We start from the raw sequence: 14,816 nt of genomic DNA, 5'->3' as shown, positions 1-14,816 counted from the left end.
CTATGTACAATACTATATACTATATACAATTAAATGACTAATACCTCATTTCCATTGGTATTTTTGGCATATATGCAGTAATGATTTCTGGGTAATATGTATGTAGGTGTCACCCATATCAAGTCTCTAATTGATCCTTACACCACTGCTTCAAGGTGTTATTACAGCAGCTGTCACCAATGGGAAAATGATTTGCCTGAGAGGGCATAGGTTATGCTAAACATTCACCTGATGGAATGTCAGCAAGTCACCCACAGTATCTGCTGTTTATGGTGTTTCACAGGCGCAGACACTGATTAGTGTGAATCTCATGATGGTGAAAATGTTGTTTCAGAGGCTTCTCTGCCCTCACAAGAGTATTCTGATGCAAAACATTTCATATTTTACTTGTTTGACCAAGAAATGTGTTACATTTTAAGTTACTGATCAGCGCAAACACTTTCAAAAACATACAGTACACCATTCAAATCCAATATTTTCAATAGGACCTCCATGCGCTTCTATAATAACTTTGTGTGGTACACATGCAGTTACTCTCTAAAACTTTATACAGCCTCACCGCTGACCTTTTTCCTAAGGCTACAAGCTTACTCTACTGCATCACTATCTTTAAATGTATTTCAGGCTTTCTGTGCACATATCAGGAGTCTGTGTGAGTCACTGACAGTGTTCCTCCCCATCCTGTGACATGCATTACCACTGACACTGAGACATCTGTGTCGCACACAAAAGCTGCCTCTTCACCCTTAATTCAATCTTCTGTCTCCTGAGTGTCCACATTTTAGTTTGCTGCCATCTAAGCAAATAGCCATGACATGACATGCCTATAACATGCTGGGTAATGAACTCTCATCTGTGAGCTGGGAGAAAAATATCTGAACTTCCTGAAATATTTGCCCCAAGAATCTAGTCCACATTTTATTTTTCATTATACATATATTAGTATTGATTTCAAAGCAAATTTTAATTGCAAGCCTTTTTGAAACAGCTATACGTTACATGTGTTTGTTTTTTTTGTTGTTATAGTACTTATTTAAAGTTTAATGTGAAGGTAATACACCGACCCCAAGCACATTCCTTGTAAGTGAAAATAAACCTTATTCTGATTTTTAGCTTTGGATGTGAGCTAGGGCTGCAACTGACAATTATTTTCATTACTGATTAACTGTAGAACATTTTCCTATTTAATTGTTTGGTCTACAAAATGTCAGAAAATAGTGAAAAATGTGCATCCAGTTTCTCAAAATCCACGGTGATGTCTTTGAACATATTGTTTCGTCAGTCCAAAACCCAAATATATTCAGTTTGATGTGACATAAAACAGAAATGCAGGAAATCTCCATACTAATGTGAGTTGATTCCAGTTAATCTGGACCAACTGTCCTCATTAAGTTTTCATAGACACTAATAGTGCATCGAGTCCCTTTACTGGGACTCTGTTTTAGGAAAGAGATGTTGCTGACTGTTCTGTTGTTGTAAAAGTAACTTTTCAAAGCTGTGTGTAGTGAATCTAAATCCTTCTGGATTACATATCCATCAGACAAGTTAATAGTTCAGTCATTGGTTATACAAATGCCAAAATATTGTATTAATTTAGTCAAAATTAATATTAATTTGATGATGTATAATGTCTATCAATTTTATGTTTTTCCAGGGACAAAGCAGTGTTCCAGACCTTTGTCCTGCAAGCTACAGTTAGCACTAGCTTCTTTATATGAGCCATCTTCACTGTAGCACACAGCTTAGCTGCAGTCCAAATACTGAGACACAGTGTTACAAAATTAAACCTTTTCAACAAATTTGAGAGACCACCTAACAGTTGCTGAATTATATGGTGCCCTGGAAGAAACCAAAAAGAGTAAACATGCCAACGTAAAGAAGATAAAAGCTTAAAAAAATAACTGACCATCTAACAATCACTTTGTATAAAAGAAATCTTTATTTACAGTTTGCCGCAGCAGTTCTGAAGTATCACAGTCTTTAATCTGTAGTCCATCTCCTCGGAGGAAACGTTTTGGAACTACAAGAGTAAAAAACTAAATGTTTTCTTCAGCCCCCATGTGTTCTGTGAGCTGCTCTCTGATGATGGTCACGTGCTCCAGACTTGGTGATACGAATGTTTTCAGTTTGCAGTTCATTCTGATTTTAAGGTTGAATGTGGCAGTGGAAGAACCAGGGTTGGGTTTTAGAAGGCCAGTTTCTTCATGAGGAGGTAGACCCTGGAGTCCACCTCAAAGCCATGGAGGTTGTTGGCGTCTCCTTGGAGCCTCATGAGGAGGCCGCCGTAAGACACGTAGGCAGAGCTGAAAGGAGGAGCACATCCATGCAACTTGATTAAATCTGATGAATCAGAGATTAGAATGTCTCGTTTTAAAAAATGATAGAAATGACATTGTCTCATTATCTCTCACTCACACAGAGTTTTGTTGGCCAGTTAATGATTTTCACTAAATTTTCAGAGAACAGTATGTTAATGATAAACCCCTTACTTATGCCTACAGCAGTGGTTCCCAACTAGTTCAGCCACAGGGTCCATATTTGTTTGGTCATTAGTTCAAGGTCCACACAGTTTAATATTTTCAGCGTCATTGCATTTGGCCATGTTGTCGAGCTAGTTTGTGTTTGTTAAGTAGCTGTCTGTGATTCACTCTTTCTACAGCAGGAAACAGCACTTCAGAATAAAAGCTCTGTGCCGGATATTTGCTGAACTTCAATATACAGTGGGTTTTTTTTACAAACTTGACACAGTTGTGAGTCACTTGCAGTCCATTTAGAATGGACCCGTGACCCACCTGTTGGGAACCACTGGCCTACAGTGTATTCTTATACTGTTTCTGTGTTGATTTCAATATGATACTGTGGCAGTGACTGGCAGTTTTTATATTGACATGTATAAGCTTAACTTCAGAGCCTCATTTACAGCAAGTAATATGACTCACAGGCGTGTGGCTGCTTCTGTTGAAGTCTCATCACCCTCAATCTTGTAAACCTTCCCATACATGACGTAATCAAACTGGTCCGCTCTGGAAATGTAGAACAAAGTTAAATGAGAACACTTATTCAAATCAGCAGAAGACACTGCACATCACAGGCAACAGTCACACCTAAAACTGAAACACACAAGTGCTACTGGATCCTTTCAAAAAAAATAAATAAATAAATAAAATAAAAAAAAATAAAAAATAAAAATAAAAATTTAAAAATTAGCTGTTGTTGGTAATGTTTCATGGCCCCTGCTGGTCGTCAGCAGTGTCTGTGTGAACTGGTTTGAGTGTGGGATGGGCAGCCGATTAGGACTCTCTGCTGGCTCCTGGGCCCGGTGCTCCCTGACAGGCACCCTCCCCTGGTGATGCGTCACCCTAAGTTCACCTTTGGTTCCCTTTTGCTTATTTTGTGGACTCTACAACACTCCCACACTACACTGATCACACATGCACTCCCTTCATTACTGATCCCACTGACATCCACATCCCACTCAAGTTCTGTTCCTTCTGATCGTAAATTCAGTTACTTTTGTTAAATAAACTACTTTGCGTCATTGTCACTGACACAAACTGTGTGTCTATCATATTTGTCAAGGCCAATGACAAATACATGAAGAGCAACTGTTTTACCTAGATGGCCGATCATCCTGAGGATTATACTCTCCATCGTCTGGTGTTCCATCTTCATAGAGCGTGCTGGCAATAACCAGTCTGAACTTGTCACCTGAATGCAAAGAACGCAGGTGAACAAAATGAGTTTATATTGTGCACTTGTACGTCTTGGGTTAGTAATGAGTCTTTGGTGCATGGTGCTTTGAGCCTTTTTTTTAGGTGCTCTCACATGTTGAGGTCACAGAGGGATATTTAGCTCTTTGGCTTTTTGTAAGCTAAAGGCAAATAGTGAGGGTGCAAGTGAGTGTACACAAACTAATTGCACTTTTACTGTAATGACTTGTGGAAAGATAACTGATTTGTTCTGGTCATGCTCTATCCAAGCTGAATTTGAATATGACTGTGTTACACAAAACGACCATTAAATGACTTCCAAACATTGACTTGGAAAAATATTTAGAAAAATATACACAAACACAAAAAGGTTGCTCCTTACCAAGATCAACAGGATAGATCTGAGTGTTCACATCCAAGATTAGGTCCATCTTAAAAGATTCACTTTCACAATGCAGACGAGATACTGTAGAAAAAAAAACATTGGAAAAGTTTGGGTTCATTAATTTGTGCTTTTAACCAGATGAACACTTTTTGAAAACCACAACAAATACAGGACGGTAACCAAATTGTTGGTGATTATAATTTCCCACTTGCTTTAACCTTGTTTTATAAAAAGATTTCACACACCTCTGTCAAACTTCTTGCCATCTGGATCGATGTCCTTTACATCAAATATATCCTCAAACAGAATTCCAGCCATCTCTCTTCTGGTCTATGAACTTGAAAAAGGAAAAAGGAAAAGCATATCATTAAGCCAGTTTTTATTAAGGGAAAAAAAAGGTTAAATGAAAACAACGGAAATGCCGAGGAAGCTTTTCACTTTAATGACAACTGCTCATGTTTTACAGGGGTGGAAATCATAAGCCCCACAATATGCTATTATCAGGATATTTAAATACAGTATTATTGTGATTTTAAACATTTTTGCAATAACCTGAATATTTCAATAACATATACTGTGATATATTTTGATTTACTATGTTTTTTCCAACTGCAAGTTATGTCCCCGATGGTTTTTTATTTATCAAAATAAAGTTTTCAGTCCGTTAATCTAACTTCAATCATTTTAATTGCAGCAAAATGTATCTAGTGGACTGATAAAGCAATAGGTTGTATTATTCTAGTAGGCTACTAAAAGTCTGATTTGTATTTGCAATATTCAGAATTTATTTTAAAAAATCCATACATGGTGTCCCTGTATCAATATAATATTACCATACAAAACAATATGATAATATGCCTTAGCAATTTTCCTACAATGGTGAAAGTATGATCTTACAAATTAAATCAATACTCAAGCCATGTTGATGCCAGGTAAAATGATGTATCACTTGTTTTAGTCACATTAATATAAATATATATCAGGATTTGTAAAAATACAAATGGTAATGCTACAGTTTACATGCTCATGTTACAGAGAAAGGACTGATATTAAGAAGTGCACTAATAAATACACATTCATCAGCAGAAACAGAAAGAAAGGTGAAGAGGAAAAGTACTGTTTTAAATGCATTTTTAGCAGTTTATGGTTTAAGACCAGTTATATCAAACTATATATTAAACTACAGTTAATGTTCAGTGCATCTCCAGACTACAGTCTTCCTGACTCTAAACATTTGTCACAACCTTAATTCTAAATCTAATCAACTATCATAACATAATGCAAGAAGTGCAGCTCAACATGTTGCTGAATTAAATGAGATAAAGCTGCCACAACACTGGCTTTGACTTGTAGTGATGAAGATGCAATCCCACTCAACACAGTCCATGTGGAACATGAATATCAACTCTAGCAACACATGTCAAACTTAACAAATTGTGGGTTACTAAACTAATACCACTCGACGTTAATTTAACAGCAATACTGCCTGGCATAGCTGAATTAGCCTTAGCCAAAGTTATACGGTCTTGTCATAACGTTGACTACAACTTCAATAGTGTCTCCTGTTGAGGCTAGCTGTTAGCTTTAGCATGTTGTGCACACACTTCCTCAAGTTTACCTCAAATACGATGAAGTTCTTGTGTTGTATTGTGTACAGAATAACGTCGCAGTCACTCGGTGTCTCTCGGTGTATATGTTTGTTTTAAGTGTGCGCTGGGAAGCTTATTAAAGTAAAACTTCATTCATTACGGGTGAAACAGATTGTACCGCGGAGAAATAATGTGCTCGACCTCTGACACGGGAACTACTTCCGGTTTAAAATAAAGCCTAGAAGAAAAGAAAATTATTATTGTCTTTGGTTAACAAAATAAACATATGAATTATGAAAAAAGTCAATATATCTGTCGTTATTATGTTAAAAAACATTATTATGCTTTACTCGTTATTTGTTAAGTGAAATAAGGCACATTTTCCCGTGTGGCGCAGCATTATGAACCTTTCTTTTAGGAAACTATCACAATAATAACAATTATTAGATAAATATTACTACTGTCTCTTCTAGTTTCTTAAAGAAATAACTAAAAACAAACGGTGTTCTTTCACTTATTTACGACATTTCTCTCTACTTTCCAGCCTGCATTTCCCAACCATTTGGTTGCTAGGTGTCTTAGCGTCCTATCTGTGTACGGTTGCTAGCTAATGGTTAGCTAACTGATAACGATGTAAGTGGAGCCCATACGCTTTGTCGAAGATGGATTATTTAAGCTTCAGTTACGGATGAAAACACCGGCAGCGATATATACTTTTATTGACCTATTAAATGATGTGCGAATAAGGTGAGAATGACGTTGAGGTCCTCAGATAACGTTGACTGATTAGCTTGTCGGCTAACACTAGCTTGCCACATTTGTGCTAACGTTGATGTTGTTGCTGAAGTGAACTGTTGAAAACTGTTGAAATGCAGGAAAAAAATACATTGTGCTATTCACGGTGTGGCTATACAGCTGTAAAATGGCAGTTAAAGATGACGTGTGTTATTCAGTCAAGAATATTAATATTACATTCACACCTATGTTTTGCAGCTTTACCTTTATTTCAGATTCATTGTCACGAAAATTTTCTCATATGATTATTAACATTGCGGTGTAAAGTTACTGTCCTGTCCTTGCAGGCTCTACAGACTGCTTGATGAGAGCAGAGGTGTTTGCTGTCAGTAGGTGTTGCAAAGGTTTTGAACACTCACATGAGTTCCAGGGAGGCAGCCAAGATGGGGGACATCTTGGCAACTGAAGCTGATCTTCTTGGGATGATTAAGGAGGTAATAGATTCACAATTTGAAAATGCACTGCAGATTGAGCATTATTCCAAGTCCATTAAAATAAAACAAGATGCACAACTTTCCCCCCATTAAACCATATTCATATAGCATGATATTAAAGAGAATTTTGTCTAGAGAAGTGCGGCTTGTGTGATTTGAATGGCTTAAACCCCATCTCTTTTCTGCACTGGTTAAGGTGGAGTTAATGCCACTTGTGCTGGTTTTGTGTCTTTTGTAGTACCTTAAGTTTGAAGAATTTGAGGAGACGGTGCACAGTTTCGACAAGGAATGCAAAAGCAAAGGCAAGCTCGTCCCAAAGCCTCAAGGAAGTACTTTCAGAGACTCAAAGACTCGTGGCATTCAGGTAAATTCTACCATTTCTATAATTCCAGTTTGTTGAATGGGCAGCATGTTCCAGAGGACAGAGTCAAGACTGGCTCACTTGTTTTAAAATATATTTTTTGCAGAAGTATTTGTTACTAGCCCTATCTCTAAACATTACCAGGTCATTTTAAAATTATTATTATTATTGTGTATTAGTTACTTTGTGTGATATGTAATTAAAATAATCATTAATCAAATTGTTCTTGCTGATGGATTTGCTCCCAACATCCTCTTCTTTACCTCTGACCTTTCTAGAAAGACCTCCTGAGCTCTTTTGTTGATGGAGACCACAAAGTGTTCTTTGAACTGTGGACGGAGAATATTCCCTCTGAGATAAAAGACACTGACACCGAGGCCCAGAGCCTGGAGTTCTACCTTCACATCCACTTCACCATCTACCCACTGAGGAGGCACCCTGGTAGACACGTATGTAGATTTGGAAAGTTTCTATGGACTTTCAACAGGAGCATTACTGTATTTTTAGGTTATCTTCCAGCAAAACTCAGCCATGTCTTGCAACCCCGCTCTTCCCTGCAGCTGAATGTCATTACGTGCTGTTTTTCAAATTGTCCACTGAGCTGTGCTATAGGCTTGTTCTCAGCGGGCTGTAAACTTTACACTTTACAAGCAACCATTTCTAACCTCTTTGATACGGCAGTCTTTGCAGTTTGCGTATATATATTATTTACGTGAGTTACTTTCAGTGAGAGTAGCAAGTCATGAGGCAGAATCTAATTGAAGAGAATGCGTGTGTGCAACAAGTAAATGATGTAATAGGCTTAATGTGCGTTTTGTTATTGTCATGAAATAAATCTGTGAACCTGAATTTTTGTCCAGGACCGAGCCGAGTTTGAGGAGAGGATTTCCCATTTCAAACAGTACCTGGAGACCAGAGGAGCAGCACTGAGCCAGACCACAGAGTTTCTGCCTTATTACGCCTTGCCTTTTGTTCCCAACCCCACTGTTCATCCCTCCTTCAGAGATCTTTTCCAGGTACTTCAGCTGAAGATATGCAACCGTATGCACAACAGTTTCCCTCGGGATAAATTGTGTTTTATCTGTTCTTATCTTCACATCACCTGGTCAGTTATTGCTGGTCAGTTATTACATAATATTATGTAACAGTTTTACCCACTCCCACCTTCAGCGTGAACATAACCATATTTTAATTCAACCTACATTATGTGTGTTTAGGACTCCTGGATTCCACAGTTGAAGGATAAACTGGAGCGGTTTCTGTCAGTGACACTGAAGCCGTCCAACAACCCGAGGCTGCTGAATTTATATGTATCCTTTATTGTGACTCACTCACATGTCATTGCTGAGAAAGTCACAATAGCTGGACTTTATATTTTTGTTTCAATGTCTTTGTTGTCAGTGGTGAGATATGAGTAGATAATCTAACAGTGTTAATAGTTTTCTGCATTACAGATGATGCAAGCTGTCACCACAGCTTAAAAGTTGTCGAAGAGAAAAAACTTTCAGCTATGAAATGCTTGATTCAACTTCTTACATGGCCATTCAGTTGGATATTTTTCAGTGGTTAACTCTTGAGCTGTGTTCATACAGCAGGTGACAGCCTTCACAGATGTGGCTTACAAAGCTGCGTAACATTAAGTAAAAGCTGTGTAGCCTCAACAACAGAGATAAATGTCACTATAAATTTTCTTTGAACAGTAAATCTGGATGGGAGCAACTCAGGGTTTTAACACAGGCCAAGTACAGAGCGGTTTTCATCACCTCCTCTGTCTGAGCTGCACATTTAAACCTCAAATAAACAGCCTTTCTGTAGGTGACTAAAGATTTAATTAACATTCAGACTGTTGCCCAGACCTGGTCATTTCATATCCTGCAAACAGTCCCTGTCTGATTTGCATTTATAAATGGCTGTGTTTGAGTATGGCAGAACCTAATCTGACACTAATTCACCCCAACCCTTTCAGAGTAGAAGGGCAAGTGAAGGATAACAAGGATTGTTGCTTTTACTGGAAACCCCGTGGTTCGACTTTCCTTCTTCACATGAAAACTAAACCATGAAACTAAACCCTATCCCTATTGGCCGACGATCAAAGCATACAGATTAACATAGTAATCATCATGTAAAGGGCTGACCGAAGAAAATCTCTCTTGTTTAGTCATATATAAAATATAAAGGAGCGAGGTTGTCTAACATGTATAATCCATCAATATGTGAACACTTACACAGGCAGACACAACATACTGTTTGTTGAGTGCCCACACACATTTACATGCTTACGTGCATGTAAAGGCACTGAATGATGGCTCTGTTGGCCCACCCAAGGGTGTTGGTCATTGTTCTTTTCTATAAGAGATCTGTCCCTCACTTTAAGAAAAACCAGCACTGATCCCATGTTGACACATATATCTCTTCATACAATAAAACTGATTAGATTAATCCTCAACAAATATTTTGATGACAGATTTCCTAGCTCCAAGCAGGATATACAACCTGCTGTGTGTTTGTCTTGTGAAACTCAGGCAAGACATTGCATCTTTACGTACCTTTTTCCGTATGTGTACCTGTGGATGAGGAAAGAGATACAGTACAAAGTGTAGACTTGTGTTCAGTTGAGTGCTAGAGTGTAATCTTTAACAGACATCATCCAGAAGGAGGGAGGAAGGAATACTAAAGGTAAATATCCCTCTCATGTAATTCACGTTTTACAGTGTTTTGCAATAAATGTTTCTGTCCCCCCATCAGATATTACCTATCATGTGATAGTACAGACACCACCTGCAGACTGCCTATACAATGACATGTTTGTCATTTCCACTCATGCAATTATTTCTTGAGTAGGTGCTTTCATTTTTGGATTCTATTTCACTTTCAAATCCCATTAATTATTTTGGAAAGGAGCAAAGGCATCCCATCTGCTGAAATCTTAATTAACACTGGTGAAGAAACACTCCAGATAAGGATTAAAAACCCTCTCTCTCTAACCGAAAACAGAAATAACAAAGTCATGCAACCCCAAAGTCTGCATCAATATATTGATTTGGTGATCAGTAATGATCGATATCGTAAATGCAAAGTGAAAACATTGATACATATCATCATTATTAAAGATGCACCTTTGTTTTGAAATTCAAATGGCATGTCTGTGTCACCATTTCTGCCCAAGCACACCGCCTTCCTAAACATTTAGCAGCCTTGCGCCAGGCCGACAGTGGCAAGTAGCCAGGAGAAAGATATCTCATACTGATCACAGGCACCTGAATCAAATCAAAAGTCCTGTGATATCAGCAAATATTGTATTGTTGTCCAAAGAATCGATAAAATGTTGAATCTTGATAAAACTAGTGATGTACTCTATTGATTATTACACAAATTTGGTCAGATACATCACATAGATTATTGGTTTAATTTATATGTCTTATTTGTAAACTCATTTTTTGTGCTTAACTGTCAATTTCTTGTTAGTAAGTGACAGTCCACAGTATTTTAAAGGGACAGAAGTGATGATGGGAAGCTTTGCCAAAGAGTTGTGGTGGAGATAACTTCTGCCATTGTTGCCATTTGTTGCAGATAAAGGTTGATAAAGTTTAATAATTACTCAGTGCTCCCTTCAAGATGGAATTGACATCTGAAGTACTGACTTGCAGATTTATCAGAGTGTATTGAGGTGCATTTTTGTAGGCTGACGTGGGAGTTAGCGTCACCCTTTTTTCCCCATCAAAAAGCCTCTGGGATTTTGCCATTGGATTTTGGAGTATTGTGAAACAAGTTCTGTGGCAAACACAAGTTTGATTCTTACACATTTTGTTCAGCAAAATAATCTTAACAAATGAACACCACTTTTATGATTTGTGTAAATGCAATCACCGGGAGTAAAAAGCTAATGTTAGGCTGTAAACAAAGTACACTGCGGTTGCAAAATGTAATATCGCTGTCACAATGATGCTGTAAAGCTGTGTACAGTATGATGATGTGTGGTCTCATGTAGCCACTTGTTAGCAATCACCTTTTTTATCACACCTAAAGGCTTCAAAGTTTATGAGTGGGGTATTTACTGATTTGTTTTATGACGTAGAACAAAACACAGACCGTATTTCAGACATCAAATCAAAAACCCATCCAAAAAACCCACTGACTTTGAGACAAGGACACCTGGAATGCAAAAGTGTTAACTCATTTCTGGGTTTTAGGACTCATTCCTGTACTGCTCTGTTTAAAAAGATGACAAACAGCCATTCGTTCATTTTGTCATTTAAATTTTCAAATGAAATATTTAATATTTTGTTAAGTTACACAGAGAATGTCACGTCTGATATGAATATTGCTTGTCTGTGTTTCTATTTTTCAACCTTCGTGTGTGTGTGACTCTTCAGAGGCCATGCAGCAGCTACAGCTCCAACTGGCTGAATCGGAGCGGCGCATCACTAGTTACGTGCGTAAGTTCAACAAGATGCAAGCCGACTACCACAACCTGATTGGAATCACTGCTGAGCTGGTCGATTCATTGGAGGCCACCGTCAGCGGAAAAATGGTAGGTCAGCTTGGCTGTGAGGTGAACAGACACACACATTGTAACACACAGGCTACAGGCACACACTAGACACACCAAACAAGACACACACACACTGACACAAATAAGCTAATAGTGGTGTAAACACAAACACTGCACAGACACACAAGAATGGTGTAATTGAAACACTTACAATGACAATTTTTTTTTTTTTTTTTACACATCGCAAAGTTTAAGCAGACCTCAGTATTTTAAATGCACACATATGATCTTCACTACTGGAGAAACAGGGAGACAAAAATGTCAGCCCTGCCCTTCCTATACCCACATACAGAATCTTAAAGCTCAAGGGGCCGGCTGTGTTTTTGCAGATCTCCCCTGAGTACCTGCAGAGTGTGTGCGTTCGCCTGTTCAGCAGCCAGATGAGGCAGAGCGTGGTGCAGAGCACTGACTTCACCAGACCTGGCACTGTGAGTGAGAACACACACTCCTCCTCTATCTCCTTCCCACCTCACTGGCAGAAGAATTACAAAACACAAGGCCTCAAGGCAAGATGATTTCGGTACAAGTGGAGTAAAGTCCTCACAGGGCCTAACATCATAGATAATGGTAAAGTGGACATTGTGTTTGAAAAGGATATTAAAAAGTTGTTTTTAAAATGAGAGTAAATCTGCCCCCATCTCCTGCGTCCTGTACAGAGTGTAGCCAACTTTAAGCCATGTAGTAACCCTGCAGTTTGTATCCTGGAAATAGGCGACTTGATCCTGGTGTTGTATTAATAACCACACACACTTGGAAGGCTTGTTGAAAAGTTAAATATGCATGACACAGCTCTGAATGCAGGAACATGTTCAAACATTAGTCACAGAAGGTGGCAGAGTAGAAAATTCCAAATTAAACAGCAAGTAGATGATCTTGATAGCTGTTCACAGATAATCAAAAAACTGCCCACTCTGAAACCTCAACAACCACGCTTACTGTCAGTGGCTCTCATTGTGGTGTTGACCTCTAGTTTGTGAAATCTTTTTTCTTTCTGTGTTGAACTGAACAACCTCTTTCTGTGTGTTTGTGTTTTTGCCGTGTGTGATGCTCTTGTCCGCAAAGGGATATTACTCTATGAGTCCCTATGATGATGGCTATGTAAGTTTCATTTGTTTTCATCTTTACTTCCTGTCATTGCTCAGGTCCCCGCTTCTCATCTTGCTTGTGCCTCGCCGCATCTCCTCTTCCTTTCCTTTTCCTGTTGTCTGCCTCCTTTTCCTCTACTACAGATGTACATTTTTAGGCCTGCGTGTCTCAGTCTATATTCCCCTGGTTTCCACTAGATTGACCTAGTTTAAAGGTAAATTTGGCCTCGTTTGTTGTAAGAATGACCTCTTTTGCCAGGCCGCTTGTTAAGCCAAACAAGAGGGTCTCTCTCAGGGCGTACCTCTTCATTAAAATCATTTGTTCTCAAAGGCCGAAGTCATTGTTCCTTCTCTCCTCTTCTTTTTTTGAAAGGTAAATGCTGTCAGTTTCAGTTTTCTCCCCTTACCATTGTTTTTGACAGTGTAGTTTTGAATTTTTTTTGACAGACACAGTGACAGGAAATGAATAGCCAACACAAGGCTCTTTGATGTGAAAGCGCTTCTCTCAAGCTCAGGCTGTCAAACAGGGTAGATCAATTTACAGCTGTTTGAATAGAGGCAACTGGAACGCTTTATGTAATTGTGGTGGTTCTTAACAACCTCAATGGCAAACACTCAAGCTGAACACATGATAAAACATTAAACAATAATGCTAATCTGGATTACGCCCTTGGAACATCAGGTTAAGCCTTAACTGTTGGGTGAGGCTAGAAATTGGAAAATAAATCAACCAATATTTGATGGATTCTGAATGTAAATTTCCTGAGAGCAGAGACACCTTATTTTCTGTCATATGAACAAGCAAACTGTTCTGTTTATTGCAACCTAACACCATAACTGACCATAGTTATCAGACTTTTTATACCTTCACAATATTGAGATGGCTCTGGCAGATTTTTTTTTGCTACTCCTCTGTGGTTTATTTCACCGCAGGGAAAGAAAACCGGATAAGATCAGGGAGCAGAGCCGTCTACTTAGACAATAACATCCACAATAAATGGCCTTCAGCTGTCCCCACGGTCATAAAAGAGTAAATAGTGAGAAGACACGCTAAATAGGTGAAGAGAGTAAGAGCACCTCTTATGTAAACTGTGCATTGTCAATGAATTGGGGTCAAGCTTCGCTTTGTGTAGTCGACCAGCTGAAATCTGAGAATACATGTGGCCTTAAAAGCTACGTTTTATTAAAAACGAGAGGTGCCTTGTTGTGTTTGCTCCTGCTTCTTAAAGCATTGTGTTTGACCCCACTATTTTTATATTCAGCAAAGCTGTGTGGCTTTCCTGTTGAGACAGTAATGGAGAATAATTGTTATACATGTATAGGCATCTCTTAGGCCCTGTCTACCCTACACGTATGCAGATATTTTTTAAAACTGATATTTTCCCCTTTTGTTTTTTGAAAAACTTTCTATCCATATGACCTTCATTTTACAAAATATCTCTGTCCATACTACAACGCAGTCAACTCTAAATGCTCATCAACGTTAGCTGTCCAATCACACAGAGGTGGTTATGTGTACAGGCTGATGTTACCTTTTTTAAAACTGGAGCTCCAATCATTGTTGATTGTTGATTTCAATATAAGGATGAAGGAGCTCTCTCAAAGATCCGAGATCTGGCCAGTTTAGTACCTACACTCCTTCACTATGAAGCCACGCTGCTGTAACACATGCAGAAGGTGACTTGGCATTGTCTTGCTGGAATAAATAGGGACAGCCCTGAAAAAGACGTCATCTGGATGGCAGCATATGTTGCTCCAAAACCTGTATGTACTTTTCCAGCATTCATGTTGCCTTCGCAGATGTACAAGTTACCCATGTCATGGGCACTAACACACCCCCATCCCATATCAGATGCTAGCTTTTTATGCTGGTAACAGTGTGGCTGGTCCCTATTTAGTCTGAGA

General features: G+C 38.6%; 2 protein-coding genes across 4 annotated transcripts in view; one reads left to right on the top strand and one right to left on the bottom strand.

Moving 5' to 3' along the window:
• Positions 1 to 1,916: 1,916 nt before the first annotated feature.
• polr2h (RNA polymerase II, I and III subunit H) lies at positions 1,917 to 5,906 on the bottom strand. Its single transcript, XM_049587736.1, has 6 exons — positions 5,714 to 5,906; positions 4,341 to 4,432; positions 4,093 to 4,176; positions 3,615 to 3,708; positions 2,940 to 3,023; positions 1,917 to 2,303 (listed from the first exon to the last, which is right to left on the bottom strand). Exons 2-6 carry the CDS (start codon positions 4,411 to 4,413, stop codon positions 2,186 to 2,188), a joined length of 453 nt encoding a protein of 150 aa, XP_049443693.1. The 5' UTR covers positions 4,414 to 4,432; positions 5,714 to 5,906; the 3' UTR covers positions 1,917 to 2,185.
• Positions 5,907 to 6,216: 310 nt separating this feature from the next.
• LOC125896468 (lisH domain-containing protein ARMC9) overlaps positions 6,217 to 14,816 on the top strand; it is a 33,415-nt gene continuing 24,815 nt past the window's right edge. The window contains exons 1-10 of one of the 3 annotated variants that reach the window (XM_049589076.1): positions 6,217 to 6,431; positions 6,767 to 6,913; positions 7,152 to 7,277; positions 7,553 to 7,723; positions 8,135 to 8,290; positions 8,492 to 8,584; positions 9,926 to 9,950; positions 11,648 to 11,805; positions 12,156 to 12,254; positions 12,889 to 12,924. In XM_049589076.1, coding sequence (XP_049445033.1) covers positions 6,839 to 6,913; positions 7,152 to 7,277; positions 7,553 to 7,723; positions 8,135 to 8,290; positions 8,492 to 8,584; positions 9,926 to 9,950; positions 11,648 to 11,805; positions 12,156 to 12,254; positions 12,889 to 12,924 — 939 coding nt within the window. In that variant the 5' untranslated portion in view covers positions 6,217 to 6,431; positions 6,767 to 6,838. The remainder of the gene's footprint in view (positions 6,432 to 6,766; positions 6,914 to 7,151; positions 7,278 to 7,552; positions 7,724 to 8,134; positions 8,291 to 8,491; positions 8,585 to 9,925; positions 9,951 to 11,647; positions 11,806 to 12,155; positions 12,255 to 12,888; positions 12,925 to 14,816) is intronic. The other 2 variants (XM_049589074.1, XM_049589075.1) reach the window with 2 other exon arrangements.

This window comes from Epinephelus fuscoguttatus, linkage group LG10, assembly GCF_011397635.1.
Source record: "Epinephelus fuscoguttatus linkage group LG10, E.fuscoguttatus.final_Chr_v1".
In the NCBI taxonomy this organism is placed as follows: domain Eukaryota; kingdom Metazoa; phylum Chordata; class Actinopteri; order Perciformes; family Serranidae; genus Epinephelus; species Epinephelus fuscoguttatus.
The sequence above is the reverse complement of the archived record's forward strand: the minus strand, read 5'-3'. Positions and strand labels throughout refer to the sequence as shown.

Excerpts from the sequence above, each read along its gene's own strand:
- polr2h (XM_049587736.1), bottom strand. The coding sequence starts at position 4,413 with ATGGCTGGAATTCTGTTTGAGGATATATTTGATGTAAAGGACATCGAT. Across the intron at positions 3,709-4,092 it reads GATCTATCCTGTTGATCTTG|GTGACAAGTTCAGACTGGTT; the intron begins GTAAGGAGCAAC and ends CTTTGCATTCAG. Across the intron at positions 3,024-3,614 it reads CAGGATGATCGGCCATCTAG|AGCGGACCAGTTTGATTACG; the intron begins GTAAAACAGTTG and ends CTACATTTCCAG.